Here is a 16,718-nt window from a genome sequence, read left to right on the forward strand (position 1 = left end):
AATGAAATACATCAGAAGATACACAGATCAGAAAACCAGCAGATCTCAAAATACATACTTGTGGTCCAACTACTATAAAACATGCAAGAAATGCAATGGGATAGAATGGTTTTGGCAGCTGCTGTTGGTTAACAGAAACAGAAAAGATAAAAACCAAAAAAAATTATAGGGCAAGAGGTTGTAATTGCCATAGGCAAAACTTATGTATCAGAAATGAAATGGAAAGAACAGTGACCTATTTCACTTCATCAGGACTGGAGGTGATCACATCTCTTGTTAATGGTATAACAACAAGCAGTCCATACTTGGTTCTGTTCTGGTTTTATATACTCCAGGATTCCCAAACCTGTTGGATCTGTGATAACAAGTATTCCGATAAAGTAAGCAAAAATTTAGGAAAAAGAGTGCCACTTTTTACAGCAGCATAAATAACTACTGAATTTCAGCTTTGTAGCACCTCTATACCATGGGCTGGCAGGTTTCAGAAAGGGAAGCCTCAAGGCCTGGCGTTTGTAAGCAGTTTGCCAGACTTGTCATCCTTGCTGTATAAAAGCCTTTCCCAAAGGACATTGTTCTTACAAAATTATCTATTGTAAAGGCCAGCACCATGCTCATCGTGTCTCAATCAAGGCTGCATAAAGAGGAAAGTCAGCCATGCATGTCTATCATTTGGACAATTAGTCTTTCTGACTGCAGACACTATTCTAAAAGGCTAGTCCTTAGAAGCACCTAATTCCTCAGTTGGAAATTATTTTTCTTTGTCTGTCAGAAGCATATAGCAATGAATGTCCTCTGAGAACAGTATTCGGAGGCTTAAAGCAGAATCAATGTAAATACATCAGAAGCATCCTTGTACTCTCTCTATGAACAAATAAAAGAAAAAAGAAAGCTCAAAAAATGGGTATTTGTGATACAGAGTGACTGAAAACAACAGCAAAAGAAAAGATGAGCAGAGCACACTGGTCCTTGTGCACCTCCATTTACACTTTTGATACTGCTCCAGTCAGTCTCCTTCAGTCTATCTTCCCATTTGCACATCATCATCTGCTTATTAACTACAGAGGAAAAAAACACAGACAATCAAAGAAAAGGAAGAATTATTTCCAAGGAACTCTTCACAATCACATTACACTGCTTTAATCTCTGAACTGCAATTTGTATCTGATTTATAAGAAATTACCTTCCTATTATCAGGTTTTTTTAGTATTGTCTCATCTGCTTGTACTCCCTGGTAATTCAAAGGAAAGAAAACCCATGAATTGCAAGTAACATCCTTACAGATCCACAATATAAGGGTCAGATGAGTCTAACTGACAAAATACTGCAATTTATGCAACATAAAAATCATGCTTAATCTGCAATAATGCTTCATCTGCAATAATGATTTATCTACAACATTGCCTACTTTCTCTGAAGGCAAAGTTCTTAGTCAGACAAGGTCTAAGAATTTTCAGTTCGTTCTTAGTTTTCTTTCTTCATTCTTTTGTGACATTTTTAACATCTGCTCAAAAGAAATTCTTCAAAGGAACCAGATCTGAACCATGATGACAAAGGCATGTCTACATGGAGCTAGGAGTGACACTAGGGGTTTTTTTCAGCCTGAATTGATGGGAAGACTCACTTCTTTCCTTATCTGTCTTATCTCTAAGATCAGTAAAACACAGACAAATTGCCTTCTCAATGGGGGAAAAAAAGCACAAGTAAAAGCATTTTTATCCTATGGGATTGCAACAGCCTTTACTTTCAAGCTCAACTAAAAATCATCAAATGCAAATTAACATCTCACTTAATACGAAGTCTTGACAGTCTACAATCCTCCTCATCCTTCCTCCTGTGTACTCTTGGACACGATGTGGTCTCTGGCAGCTATTTGGTTTGTGCAAATTAAAAGACATAACTGCATGACAGAGGTGTTTTTGTTTGACTTCTGCATGCACAGGCTGGGATGTGAACTGAAGGCATGATTGGTGGGACAGCTTGCCCAACATGCATGAATCTAGATTTATTTTTGTCATTTTTTTTAAATGAAGTGACTTTAAAGCTAGGAAGTTGCTATATTGACAATTTTGTTCTCTAAACAGACCAGGTACTGCATAAACTGTATCCAGATCGGTTTACCTATTAACATACCTCAGCTGTATTTGACTAGGGCCATTTCAAGGGGCAAGAGGATTGTTTAGTGTGTGTGCCTGTTTAATCTTGGGCTCTCAGTCAAGACTGCTAACTCACATACTGGTTTTCCTGATCTATTTGTCTATTCACTGAGAGGCCACCAACAGCCTTCCCTCCACTGCTCTGAATCTCTAGCTGTCTGAATTTTGAAAATATCAGGTCCTAAACCTCTCCTTTTAAGAAAGTATTTCTCCATTCCACTTCCATTTTGGGATACAATAGAAACCATTAAAATGAAGCAGGCTCCCATGGTTTCTTTGAAAATTTGATTTCTTCAGCTTAACACCCCCCTGAGAATGAAAAGAACAGAATTCCTGCACATCTCCACACAGTAAAGGACAGTTGCCAGAGGGACTTCTGCCCAATGTGCAGTGACTATTGTCCTAAATAGCCCTTAAACTCTAGTCACTGCACGTGTTGCTCCCACGTGTGTTTTTACTGGGTGGCACAAGAGCAGCAGAGCTGCAAACACCTCCCTAGAGATGTACACCCAGCCAAAATCAAGGTGCAATTTATATTTCCATTCTTGAAATCCCAGCAGCAGAAATGCAGTGTTCATGAAACAACCATTTTAATTCAGTATTTGCCTTCTGCTTTTGAGAGTCATAGCTGAATTTGGTTCATACTGTTTCAGAAAGCAATCTTACGGAGCCCTACATCCCTTTGCCTTTCATTCAGAAGTCTGTTTTGATATCTAGTTGTAAAGAAATTAACTTCAGATGGTAACATTTACATGACAAATAATCAATTTGACTTCTGATTCAGATCTTAGCTATTTGTTGTATTTCCACAATTTGCTAAAACATAGCTCATTATGAAGTATGAAAGGTCAAGTCTCCAGAACGTACCAAAATCAATTAGCAGCCTTTAACAATTCACAGTTTGAGTTTCTTATCAGCTGGACTTTGAACAACCATTACAAATTTGGACTTGAATCATTTACTTCAAAACAAGTAAGCACGTTGCAATGTAAGGCTGTGTGCATTTGTCTCTGCCAGTTAGGAGGAAGATGCTAACACTCCTCCAAGGAGATGATTGAGGGGTATGGGTAGGTAGCAGTGCTGCAAGGGAGGGGAGAGCATGTTACCACAGCTTTGCTTTATCCATCTTGCCAGGTCATTTGATCCTGGAGTAAGTAATGGGCATGTCTACTTAGTAGTGTATTTTTAAAAGATTTCCAAGGGGGGCCAGAGAATCTGGTGAACAGTCTTTCTTCTATCTCACTGTATTAAAGGAGAAAGAATTGGACTATGAGGGCTCAAGTTGAACAGAAGTGGAAGGGTCATTTCTTTTTCTCCCGTTACTGAAGAAAGCAATATTAAAGCTTTTAATTTGACCATTCATGGAGGATATTCTTGTGGCAACCAACTGTGATGAACTATTCTGTACAGCAGATTGAATTCTTCAGTAATAACAGTATTACAGGGAGAAGCTTTTAGGACTACTAAACTCATCCTAAAAGCAGGATGACATATGATTCATCATCTTTGACACCAAGATCTAATATTGCTAGTTTCACAATTATGTTGCTTTCCAGAAAACCAGTGAAGTAATAGTTGTGCTGCGGTTCTTTGCTAAGCTTCTGCTCCATCAGTGTATTGGGTGTTCAATCAAATGGTCTTCCCTTGATAGCTTTATATCTCAGTGGGCCAGTGTTGTTTGGATGGAGCTATGTGAAATGACTGCACACTGAACTACCTTCAATAACTATTTCATTGAGACTAGAATTTGAGTGTCCTGTGTAGCAAACAGGACTTGAAATCAAAGTGACAGCAGTCTCATGCCTTAAGGCACATTTTGGTACCCAGCAGGGGACCAAGGAGTAGTTCTGAGTCGTTATTTTAATTCTATGGAAAGGAATCATGCAGAGGTCCCAAAATCAGGTAAAACCCTGCCAGGTCAGTGACTGACAGACATGGGTATTGCAAGCAAGAACTTGGCAGAAGCACAATCATCCAGTGCCAGAGAACCAGATACTCACATTTTCCTTTGCCCAGCCCAGCTACTACACCTCAAGAGATTCAGGGACTCTGGGGATCTCATGCCACTGCAAGCCAGAAGGAGCTTACAAACCCCAGGGAAGAGTCTGCATCAATTCACCCTGAAGTCTGAATATTTGACACTTGTAATGTCTTGTCTGCCTTTATATTGTGGGCTGGGAGTAGGAGGAGAAAATGATAAGAGGTTTATGTAGAGGAAGGCTAATAATCAGAATAGTCTTCTTATTCAGCACTATTAGTCCCTACTGAATTAGATGGATTAGCAAAAGATACTTCATTTCTTTGGAGATAAAAACCAGCCTGAATTCTTGAGGAAATTTTCTACCTATTAGTGTCTATGTAAAAGTCCTAGAAATAATGCTTGCAGAGATAAGATGAAGAAAATAATAAAGGCAAATTTCCCTCTATGTGCTGTTCTGCAATTAACACTTTGAAGCAATTCCCAATACCCTTAATCTCAAGAACTCTGCTTATCTGCCCATCCAGTTATTTTTAATTTGTACTTCTATTATTACTACTGCATTATTAATACACCCTGATAAGATAGGAAATAGCTTGGTGGAGTTCTGTTTCAGCAATGCCTTGCACAGGATAATATAATAGTCTTTATGATGAATAACTCCCTCCCATCTGAGGAGATTCATGATTCCCACTGCTCACAGAGTACAAGGCCCTGAGGGAATCCTGTTTCCTCTTCTGTGTTGCTATTCCATTTCCCAAAAGCAGCCTGGGCCTCCATGCCTTCCACATCTGCACGCCCTGTTATCAATCAGGGTGCATGCCTTCTCCTTCTGTGTGGCCAGGCGATACACGTCCTGGTGCCTCTGTCAGAGCTCGTGCCAGCACATACCTTAGCACTGCTCCTCAAAGCTAACAAAAAGGCAGTGTTTAAGGTATTTTATTGGGGGTGGGTAGGAAGGGGGGGCAGCTTTTCTAGCCACACTGCCTCCAGAATCTGGGCTCAGGTGCTGCAGCCAAGCTGGTCAAGAATAGATTTCTATTACAAGTCAAGATCTATATTTGGATAAAACTCCAGCAATACTGAATGGTAGAAAGAAGGGGTAAGACATTAAAGTAAAGATAACTATGCTCACACCATGCAGTTTGAAATACATATGTCGTATTTTCTGTGGGAAAGGGGGGCAGAGAAGAAAGGATAAACAGTTTTTAAGTTTTTCCACATCTATGTTTTCGTAATGGAGTATGTGATGCTGCAAAGGTTATTTTACAGCTTTCCTCCTGGCATTTTAATGCACACCACATTTTGACACCACATCTTTTTCTAACTAACTGTCTCCCCTTCAGTACAAACATTGTAAATTGAGCAGATCTGTGAAAAATCCAGCAGTGATTAATAGGGATGAAAGCAGTTGGAATCTACAGAAATGCAACAGATCCTCACAGATATCTGGAGAATTTAATGTAAAATACTGCTATTTGTATAAGCATTTTCAACCACCACATAGGAGAAGAAAAAGATGATGCATTGTATAGGAGGATTGGGCTAAGCAAGAAAAATGATATGATTTTTGATTAAAACCTATGAGTTCAATGTCAATGGCTTAAAGCAATGTTGAATTCTCTCAGAGATATCTGCTAATTTATAAATAAAAGCAAGTCTATAGCCAGTTAGCCTTACAAATTTTTCAGATAACTTGCTCAGAAACTCCATATGTAGCTTTTTCCACTGCACTTGTGGGAAGATGAATATATATATAGAGAGAGAGAAAGATTCTTTCATAAAGAAAAATAACAACATTGAAGTATTACTTTTCATAGCTGACATTTCATATCTCACTCATGAAACGTGTCCAAATACCAAGCCATACTGCCTACATTTCTGGGAAGGAGTCCTCACTGGAAGCAATTCACAGGTCACATTACAGAGCAATGGGAATCTGGGCATCTGAGAGCCAGAGGCTCTAATCTAACGGGTGTGCACATTATGGCCATCTTTAAAGATCCATCCCAACAGAAGCACAGCTGAACATCTCCAGTCCTTAACTCAGTAAAGATCAGTTCAACTTTCCTTTAGTTTGCCCAAGGCCAAATGTGAAAACATCTGCTTGATCCTTTTCCAAGAAGATCTGGCTGCTTTATGCAACCTGCTTGGTTGCATGCATGTCTGCTTGACCAGACCTGGGTGCCATATAGTGAGCCTGCAATGTTCCATAGACTGGAAAGCAGAGGATGCAGACTTCCATCTGGAGGAGAGATGCCAGTACTTGGCATTTTCTGCAAGCACCTTGTTACTATATCTCACAGTAGCTGCTTTTCTGTTAGTTCAGAACAGAACATGAGACTATGTTCTTACTCAGGAAGAGATTCATTTCACCTTACTTGAGCCAGCCAAAACACAGATATCTCATTCTAAGGCACCTGTGTTGCCTCTGTAATCAACTGAAATAGAAAGGAACATCTGGTAGGCAAGTCAGCCCATCTTAATATAGGTAGCACGTCATTCCTCTGAGAGGAATACATATGACCAGTTTAGATCATAAGGATAATGATTGGTTCACTTAAGCCAGTAACATGAATCATGTGTGCAATAATTGTGGCACTAAAGAATGAAGACAAACATAGGGAGATAATGAAGTGAAGCATGGGGATACATGCTTCTCAAAAAAAGCACCAAAAATAGATGTGTCAATAGAGAGATATTCTTAAAAATGGGTTTAAATCCTAAAAAAAAAAGGTTAAAAAAAAGGGGAGACAATGAATAAGAGGAGATATATTCTAATGGTATTCTCAGTATTAAAATACAGTTCATGCTGGCTCCTCCTCAGCTGAGCTGTGTATCTATTTAAGTCAATGTTGTACCAGAGAAATGAGGTAAAGCCCAGGCCTTCAGGATAAGAGAAAGCAGAATAACCTTGCAGTTGAACCAAGAGGCTCAGACAAATCATTAGTCCATGATGTTAGCAGCAGTGCTATAGCAGAGCCTCCTGCAGTGTCACCATCCTGCCTGGCCCACTGAGCACTGCTCTCCAACACATGCTGAGAGGAGTCAAACACAAAAGGAAAAAGGCTGGGAGGAGAAAAGCTTTAGGAAGTTTTAAAGAAATAAGAAAAAAATTGCAAGAAGGACTACAGCTGAGTGTTCAAAGTACAGTGTCTGCTACTTACATAAGATCTCAGAAAACTTCCCAAGATCCTCGGATTAGCAAACTATCCAGCATTTTAATTCCTTCCTCAGCATTGTCTGAGAAACATTCTTAATTTTCTGTTTCTTTCATCTTGACTTTCCTGATTTATATTAACCTCTTCTTCATTAATTTAAAAATTTAATGGTGTGAGACACGTGTGGGAGAGAGCAGGGAAGGGGAAATTTTGGGAAGCACTCCTTAAAGTCTTATAAAGGATGTGGAAGTGATGAACAAGAACTGCCCCAAAATATCAACCAGCAGTACAACTTAAATTGAAAAGTAAAGTTAATAAAAATACAACAGGTCAGAAAAACTTGGAGGAAGTAAGTGTTAAAAACAATGTATATTTTATATATTATAGAAAAATCCAGTAATTTTCATTCAAATTGCATAACTTTTAATGTTTAAGAGACTTTAAAATATGTAGCCACTGTACTGACATACAATTTCAACAACATAAGAATATGTTTAAAGTGTATTTACCAGGTGAGCAATTGTAAAGATTTCTGTAGGTTCATTAGTCTAGCAACATTAAACCCATCAAATTAATTGACCCAAGTGGGTCTTGTGTATAAGCCCCATAGCCAACTAGATGCCTAGAAATTATGGACATCATGCCACTAAGTGACTTGAACCAAGAAAGCAGTCAACTAGCATAAAACATAGATTGCTGGGCATAAACTCATATGACAATGCAGAGAGTGCTGGAAAAATAAAGTCACTTAGGAACATACAAAACCTGGTATCACAAGCCTGGAATAATTTGTGCAAGTTAATTTTCTTTTGATCATCAATGTTTACATAAAAATTCATCAAAACAGACCAAGGTAAACAATACAAAACTAGATTTCACAGCTCTTTCCCAGGGTGAAATGTACTATAAAAGAAACATGGAAAAGATTGATTCTTCTAAGACAGAAGTAAAAAATGTTATCAAAGGGAGTTGAGGTTCAGCCTTTTTCATATTTTTTCTGTTCAGTTCAATTCCACCTGGAAATCTCCTCCAGTCACCTCTTGTGCTCACAAGCTCACTCATCAGTGCAATTTCTCAATACACACAGGAAGATGTCACTAAAAGGAGGAACACCATTTCTTTGTATTCTTCAATGCAAAAATGGAATTTTCTGAGCAACAGTCTTCTATCCATATTTGCTATCGCCAATAGCTGGTGCTCAGAGTAGGGTACAAGTTTCACTCTCTGATGTCTGGAAAGAGATCTTTTTTTCCAAAGTCGAGAGTTGCGTTTAAGGACTGTAAGTTTCTCTCTACAAAACCTCACATTCTGTGCTGCTGTTTTCACCCTGCCCCACAGTGAAGCGAAAGATGTCTACTAGTTTGAAAGATGGCTTTAGTTTATAGAAAATCAGCAGAGGCAAAGGAATTAACAGAGGAGAAGGATACCTTAGTATCATGCTTGACCACACATTGCTTACAATGACCAAGCACTCCTAATGCCATACAGAAGAACTGCTCCCATTTTGTGGAGTCAGATGTCAGGACAGCAACAGTATTCTGCCTTTAATTTTCCCATTTCTGATGTGAGTCTATTCCTTGATGTCAACCTCCATTTACCTGCCTGCATCTTCGATGCTCCAGGAAACCATTACACTAGCATCCAGCCACTTGTTGTGAGTTCCCCTCTCTCAGAGGTCAGCTCCTTGCCAACTGACTTTAGAAATCCCATTATCAGGAATGACAGCTTGTCAGGACAGGCACTGTGGAGCCACTTCCTAAGCTTTTAACAGCTTGCAGGTGAGTCAAAATGAACCCACTACCCTTAAACTGGTTCATTAATAGGTTGGGGCTGGCTAGATTACATGGCAAAAATGCAGTTCTGCTTCTGCACACAGGAATACCCTCTTTCATGGTTTAGGCAATGGGCCAGGTTTTCCTTTAGCAGGCTTGTTGGTATGTGCTCCTAGTTCCCATGAAGTAGCAGCCTCTGGACTTCACAAAGAGAAGGAACAGCAGTTATGACTGTTCTCTAAATCATGGCAACATGACTGTACAGAAATTTCTTTAAAATATGCCGTACTTTAAACCTCACAGTCAGCCAAAATGCAACCTGACAGACTCCTGGCATGCCTGGGTTGATGATACTTCCACATCCAGAATAAACTTTAGAGAAAGGCAAACTGTTCATAGAAAACAAGACTAATGAAGGTAGGAGATTATTGTTTGCAGCAATTCTTCCACCTTCTATTAATTTAATCTTTTACTTAAAGCAGCTTGAGATATTAAAACTACTCCCAGAAAAGCCCATCTAGCAGGAATCTAGGAAAAGAGCATGAAATCCTCCACCAGGTCCAAACAGTACATTTCATATGGAAAATCCCAGTTCTGAGCAACTCTGGAGGGCAAAAGGCCACCTGGATTTCATTCCAAGTGGAGCTAACTAATTTGTGCAACAATCATGTTGACAACATAGATGAACACATATGTCTCCTTTAAATGCCTCAAAGGACCATACTCCTACCTTTCAGTAGCCATGGTAACCTGTGGGGAAAAAAACAGCTTTCACCTCAGAAATTGTTTTCTGTGATAAAGGGTTCAAAATCACATTTGTCACCTAACCGTTAACTTTTCCCTCTATACACCAGCAGAATGAAGGAGAGAGAATCTCTGCTTTACAAAGGAAAGAGAACCTCTTCTGATTCTCTCTGGAAAACATCAAGACGGATGGCAGTGATGTGAAATACAGAACTTATTTTGCAAGCTGTGCCTGGTTTTTTGCTGACCATAACACAAGTTTTCATAAATGCCTGCTTAATGTAGACCATAATGTCGACCAAAAAAATCCTCACATCCATCAATCAGAAAGTCAAAATGCAAACTCTGATAGTAGAAAAGGATGTTTCCTGTACCATTTGGACTTAATCAAGATGTGCATCTATTTTGTTCTCTTCAAATCAACTTTGCAAATCACATAAGTCTAAGATTGTCTCTTTACTTTCCGCTGCACTGATACAAAGAGTTGACACAGCTATTGAAAACATCTTTTGACAAAGACTATTCACATCATGATTCATATAGGCCATAGCCAATATAATGCTCATTATTAACACATGTATTGTGCTGTTATATAGCTTGGATTAAAGCATGTCAAGGCCAGCGCAATAATTGTTGCCCTACCTAGTGAAAAGTCCAAAACTATTTTAAGGCAGTGGATAGCTGAAATACTAGCAGTTTGTGAACCCAAAAGACAGTTCTGAATCTACTCAGAAACCTGAACTGCTTGGGCATTAGATCTTTCTTCACTGTTACTTCTGGCAAGGGTACATGTAAACAATATATAGCAAAAGTAGAGAAGCAGGGACAGAAAGAACAACAGGGAGAAGAACAATTTGAACAAACGATAAGAAAAAGAAATACCCTTAAACCAAGGAAGGACACATTCAGTCCTAGCTGAAAGGGCCTGGTGCAGTAACAAGGAAAATTGCCTTTGGTTATTTCTCTATGTTGGTAGTGAAGATTTTGGTTTTTTCTTGCAAAGGAACTGAATTGCACTAACAACACCTGAGTCTAATACATGATTTAGTGGTGGACTTGGCAATGTTAAGTTAATGGTGGAAGTCAATGATCTTAAAGGTCTTTTCTAACCTAAATGATTCTATTATATATTCCAATGATAATCTCTACCTGGAAAAAAACCTGCAAAAATACTGCATCTTGACTAGCCACTTGGATCAAAAGAATAGAGCATGCTATATTATCAATATACAAAGCATCATGGTATGACATAAGGCCTTCTTTTGATTTTTAACAATGATACTACCACTGCTTTTAAGGCCAAAGACATAGGACTGCCCATTAAGCATCAGTAGTCCTCCTACATCCAAAGAGGTGAGGGGTGTCATGCTTCTCCCCACACAAAGGTGTGCTCCTTCATCAAACAATATGCCAGCTAGCCATTATGGTAGGAATCTCCAGTAGGGCTTGGGGAATTGGGTACCAGCTCTCAGTGGCATTCACAAAAAGTCAAAGGAATGGCACAGCTGAGTGCCTCTGGAAATCCTGTGCTGGCTTGGTGGAGGCACTTTCAGGTCAGATAAAATCTTGCTGATGCTTCCCTAGAGAGTTTTATATAAATCAATGTGAGAAAAAGATAAAATGCATATTAATGTAAAGAGAATAGCAGATTTTGGGCTTATTTCAGTCACATATTGTGCTGTAATTGAAGATCAAATTCTTCAGCCAGGCACTGAAAACTATTTTTAGCTGAACCTCCTTTACTACATGACACAGATCCTTGGGAGAAAGGTGTATGACTCAGGAGTATCTATTACACCACCAACCTCCTACCAACACTCTTGGCATGTGGCCAACCATGGCTTGGCTCCCATTCATGGCCCTCCCAGCCAGAATCAATGCCACGAGAGCAGCTCCCACATCTCTCACTCACTCACTCGACTCTCAAAAACCTCTGTCTGTGCTGCTCCCTACCTTGCCCTACACACTTGCAAAGGGCTCCTCAGAAGCATCTGCAGCATAACATATTACTCCTCCTTCAAAGATTTTAATAATCTCCACTGCTGCAATACCTACAGCAGCTTGACAAGGGGTATCTAATATTAGTCTGATGATAGGCTGAGGTCACCATTATCAAGATGACTGATAATACTTCACTGTTTCTTCTTGCTTCCCATCTCTCTTGTCTGGTCTTTCTCGCTACAGCAAGATCATAAGTGCTCTGGACAGAAACAGGGTTTTTTTAATCTGACTTTATACATAATTTAGCAAAACAAGGCTAGGCTCTGCAAACAGGAGCCCAAAGGAAAACTTTCTGCTCTCAAGAAACAAGTGTGGGGATACCACACTACCATTCAAGATCAGTTCCCTCTGCCAGCAAATGCAAACCCAAAGCACACGCATACGTTATGACCCATACAAGCATCAGTGTTAATATACTTGCAACATGGTCACCTCCTTTTATTTAACATCAGGGAGAGCTATTTGGAAATGAGTGCAACAAAGAATCTGATCCCTTACTTCTTTATTTCACTTTGACACTGCTGTATTTCTTCTGGGCACAATGGTGTATCTAACATCAAAGCAAAATGTTGATTATGCGGTCCCACCATTTCATTATTAATATCATCATCCTGCTTCTAGGAAGCTGAACTTGAACTTTCAAATAGTACTTCTTCCAAAGTCCAGGCTGGCACAGTTTTGATTTGCAAGGCCTTTTGTAAGAAAAGGTGTGAAGCATGAAACCTGAATATATACTCTCTAATTCTCTTTGTCAGTTTAGATTCTTCAGTTGTACCCGTATCTATGCTAACTGGGCTGCTAATTAACTTTTAAATATATTGCTCATAGGCAGACCTTCCTATTTTAACTAAAAAAAAATTACATGCCTGCACATAACAGATGAGAAGTTCTGTAATTTTAAATAAATCATTGCCATTAATTTTGCAATGAGAAGTAGAATCTTTGAAATTTCTAGTAGAAGTGAAAATATAAAATGGCAACTGTTTGCTTGCAAGTTCACTTTAGAAAACTGTGAAACGAAATTTAACCTCAAACTCTAAGCTTTGAAGTACTTGACTTCCTATCCTTCATGTCTCAGATACCCACGTCCCCTGTCAAACTGACAATTCTCCAGCTGACACCAAGCCAGTAATTCTTAGCCTCCATGCCAGGGCTCCTATCCCTTTAGCAGTGAGCCTGCCTTCCAGGCAGCTCATGTGCAGCTGTCCTCTGCCCAGTCTCAGTCTCAGAAATCCAGAATCCTTGGCAACAGCTATTCTCCCAGTTCTGGTGAACCAGGCTTTCCAGTCACAAACTGTCATGTTAGAAATTGCCCAGCCCACTCAAACCCAAACTGAAACAGAGTTTTATCACACTGATATTGCTGGAAAAATGCTATTTAAACCCAAACCAGGAAAACCCCTAAGTGATTGAAAATAATATTTAGCTTCCCTGAACCCACTTCTTCCACACAAGCCCACATTTTATAAATTTATACCCTTACAGAAAACACTATATAAGACAAAATGCTGAGAAAAGTAACATAGTTTTTACCACACTCCTATCAAAACATACCCCAACCAAACTGAACCAAACATGTATAAATAACAATGCAAATTAAAAGCAAATAAGCTGGAAATTCCATTACCTCATCTGAAGTTTTCCCAGTCTGACAGACTAATTACATTGTTATCCTGCAGTTATTTACTTACTGTGCCTCACGCCTTCTTCTGACATATTAAAATGAAAATTGTGCTACAGAGGTAAACTGATGGGAAACTTTGATGAGAGTATACAAGCTTTAGGTTATAATTATAGGATGATTCCTAGAAGAAACCAAAGAGGTGAAAAAAGAAGCTGGCTTCCAGAAACTGCGGGTCAGATAGACTGTTGCTAATGGAAATTTGGAAAAAAAAAATTTTAGCTATTCTGATTATATGAAATTATCTAATTTGGTTTACTACTTTGAAGAAACATGTTAAAATATTCTTTTAAACCTCTTAGATATTTATTATATACTCTGATATCTTCAGGATGGCAAGTCTAAAGTGAAAAGAAAAATCCTCCTGCATGAGCTGGGCTGCAAAATTTCAGTTTTACTTACACAATTGGAAAGCCTGGAGCCTGTTCTGGTACATGGTCTTGATGAAGCTTGGAGTGTTTAGATAGAGCTGTGTTTGTGCCTCTGTGTGTACAGACCCTTTTCTTGGGAAGGGTGAAAACCAATAGTCAAGAAAGGTGCTCATGCAGTTCAACATAGGAGATTAGCACCTTGTTTTCAAGAACACACCCTTCATTATTCCTCAATGGAATTTTTATTCAGATGTAACCTGCCCCAAGCACAGAAAAGTAAGACTCCCAGAGGATGGCTTGTATTGTAAATACATTCTGTTGCAAATCCTTATAACAATTAACAGGTCCAAGTTTACTCAAGAAAGGTGCTCATGCAGTTCAACATAGGAGATTAGCACCTTGTTTTCAAGAACACACCCTTCATTATTCCTCAATGGAATTTTTATTCAGATGTAACCTGCCCCAAGCACAGAAAAGTAAGACTCCCAGAGGATGGCTTGTATTGTAAATACATTCTGTTGCAAATCCTTATAACAATTAACAGGTCCAAGTTTACTCCTCCTCCTTCCCTTCTACAGAGTATGAATCACTATTAAACTTTGATAAGATCATGACTGATTTCTTCATATCTTCCCACCTACCAGGCCTGAGGAATGAAAGGGAGCCCCATGCGGAGGGAATCCCTTTTCAAACAGGCATTAAACCAGACATGAAAGTAATATCATTGTTCTTTGAAAGAAAACCCCAAAACTGTACAATATAAGAAAGTGAGTATCCAAAATCAGCAGTGAAAATTCTGAAGCCCATCCTATCCTCAGCACCACTAGATCATACATTACAATTTCCTTTCTAAACAAAAACTTCCACGAAATTCATTGTCACTGCTTAGTATTCAATGAATATGGAAAAGCCTCACACACAGATGCTTGCATAAGAAACTACCTTGATTAAAGCAAACTGCTGTCCTCAGCAACTGCATGCCTGTATTCCCAGATGTAATATGCCAGGCTCTCCATTCATAACAGGGAAAAAGGAAGGGCCACTCAGACAAACTACAAAGCAACAGCAAACTATATAGCCACCTACTCCACTGCCTCAACAGAACTGTGCACCTAAACAGCATTTTAGGAGGGAATGATTATGCAGAATGGGAGGAAATTACATGACAGAAGGGAAAAGGAGTAATTCATCATTATCAGCATAGGTTTTGTTCAGGTATATATACTGGAAGAAAGCCAAGAAACATGAGCCAGAAGCAAATTACAGTATGTCCAGCCAAGACACCAGTCTGGAAAGCAAGGGGATCAGGAACACAAAATATGCCACAGCAAGCAACTGCTATGCAATTTAAACACAGCCACAGAGACCAACTGCTCCTGAAACCCTAGCAGAATGGATATTACCACTGCCTAGTAGCACTGGGGTGCCAATGCAGGTGCATTAACATATCAGGGCCTTGAAGTGTATTACTGCTTCACTGTCTGTGCACAAGTCTGGCTGTGTTCAAGTCAACTTCAACTTCATTAGAAATTCACTTGCACTAAGTAACTCCGGTTATTAGGCATTTGCACACCTGCAGTAAAGCCAACTAAGAAAGGTCATGTTTTCCCAATTCCTTTAATGTTTTGCACAAGGACAAAATCCTCTCCCAAAGAATATGAGCATTGTATTATTATTTGCAAGGCCTACCTTGCCCAAACCAGGAGTGTCTTTCACTTTGCTGACTGCCCTCAATAAACATGGTGGTGCAGGGGGTGGGGAGGTCTGAAGGATACTGCTGAAGCAGGTAGAGAAGAGAGGAGATTCAGGAACAGATGATGCAGAAGGCCTGTGCTTCTTCTTTTTGGAAGACAGGTTCAATTTCTGAGCAGCTCTGTGGGAAAAAAATGACAAGAGTAAGCTAAAACAAGGTCAAACCCAACAAGAATAAATAAACATATTTATCAGATTACTATTTATGTAGGCTCTCAGTTTTGACCTCATTGATCCCAACAGTTTTACAATTCTTGTTCTTCACTCATTATTACTCATTTAATGCCATTGACTTCACAAAATTACTCCAAATTTACAGTCTGCATTAAGTAGGGTCAAAATCACCTTTGTCACTATCTTATCTGTTGAAACAATCAAGCCTGCAAGAAAGCTCCAAACCATCCAATTAAATCAATGAGCTCTATGGCAATTTCTGTTTTAAAATTAAATGGTTCACACAGAATTGTGTCTCATTCCTAAGTCTCTGATTAGAAAATGAATACTTGTGCAGTGTTAGGATGCAAGCAGCCACTGTTAAGTTAATTAGTAATAAATGCTCAGGTGAATTTGCTGAGGTGTAAGAAGTCTTGCCCTAGCTGTTTAAAATTTTTGCCACCTCTTAAAATGTAAGCCAGCCTAAAAACTGAACAAATGGTGGCCAGTGAATATATTGCTGTCTGTGATGAGATGGAGTCAATCACACAAACTCTGTCTGCATTAATCACTAAGCAGGAAAAACATTGAAGACTGTTTCTAATAGTATGGTATTCTTGGATAAGAATGCTGAAGTTTGTACAGACTTTGATTAAAAAGTTAAGATTTTCTGGAACAGAAGCATTCAATACTTTTGTTTTGCACAATGTTTTTATTTGTGAGGTAATTCAACATTCAGTCTTTGTTGCAGTTGTTTTCTTCCAACACCTGTGCAGTCTGTATTGCTCAGGGATAATGTTAATAGTAATCGTGCTGTCCCATGGTTTTCCTTTTGTAAAATGACCACTTTAAACTCTCAAAAGAGAGATGGATCTAACAATTCCATGTTTGCTTTGGCAGACAAATTGAGGCTTAAGACAGGTATAAAAGTAGTCAGTGCTGACAGTAGCTC

The 16,718-nt window shown here is 39.1% G+C and overlaps 1 protein-coding gene across 1 annotated transcript in view; it reads right to left on the bottom strand.

Moving 5' to 3' along the window:
* The window catches only part of KIF26B (kinesin family member 26B), a gene marked incomplete at its 5' end in the record, with an annotated part of 102,890 nt that extends 87,129 nt beyond the window's left edge, over window positions 1-15,761 (bottom strand). Inside the window, one exon of the mRNA XM_009078381.1 lies at window positions 15,551-15,761. Coding sequence (XP_009076629.1) covers window positions 15,551-15,761 — 211 coding nt within the window. The remainder of the gene's footprint in view (window positions 1-15,550) is intronic.
* Between the last annotated feature and the right edge of the window lie 957 nt (window positions 15,762-16,718).

This window comes from Acanthisitta chloris, unplaced genomic scaffold (assembly GCF_000695815.1).
Source record: "Acanthisitta chloris isolate BGI_N310 unplaced genomic scaffold, ASM69581v1 scaffold12727, whole genome shotgun sequence".
NCBI classification, from domain to species: Eukaryota; Metazoa; Chordata; class Aves; order Passeriformes; family Acanthisittidae; genus Acanthisitta; species Acanthisitta chloris.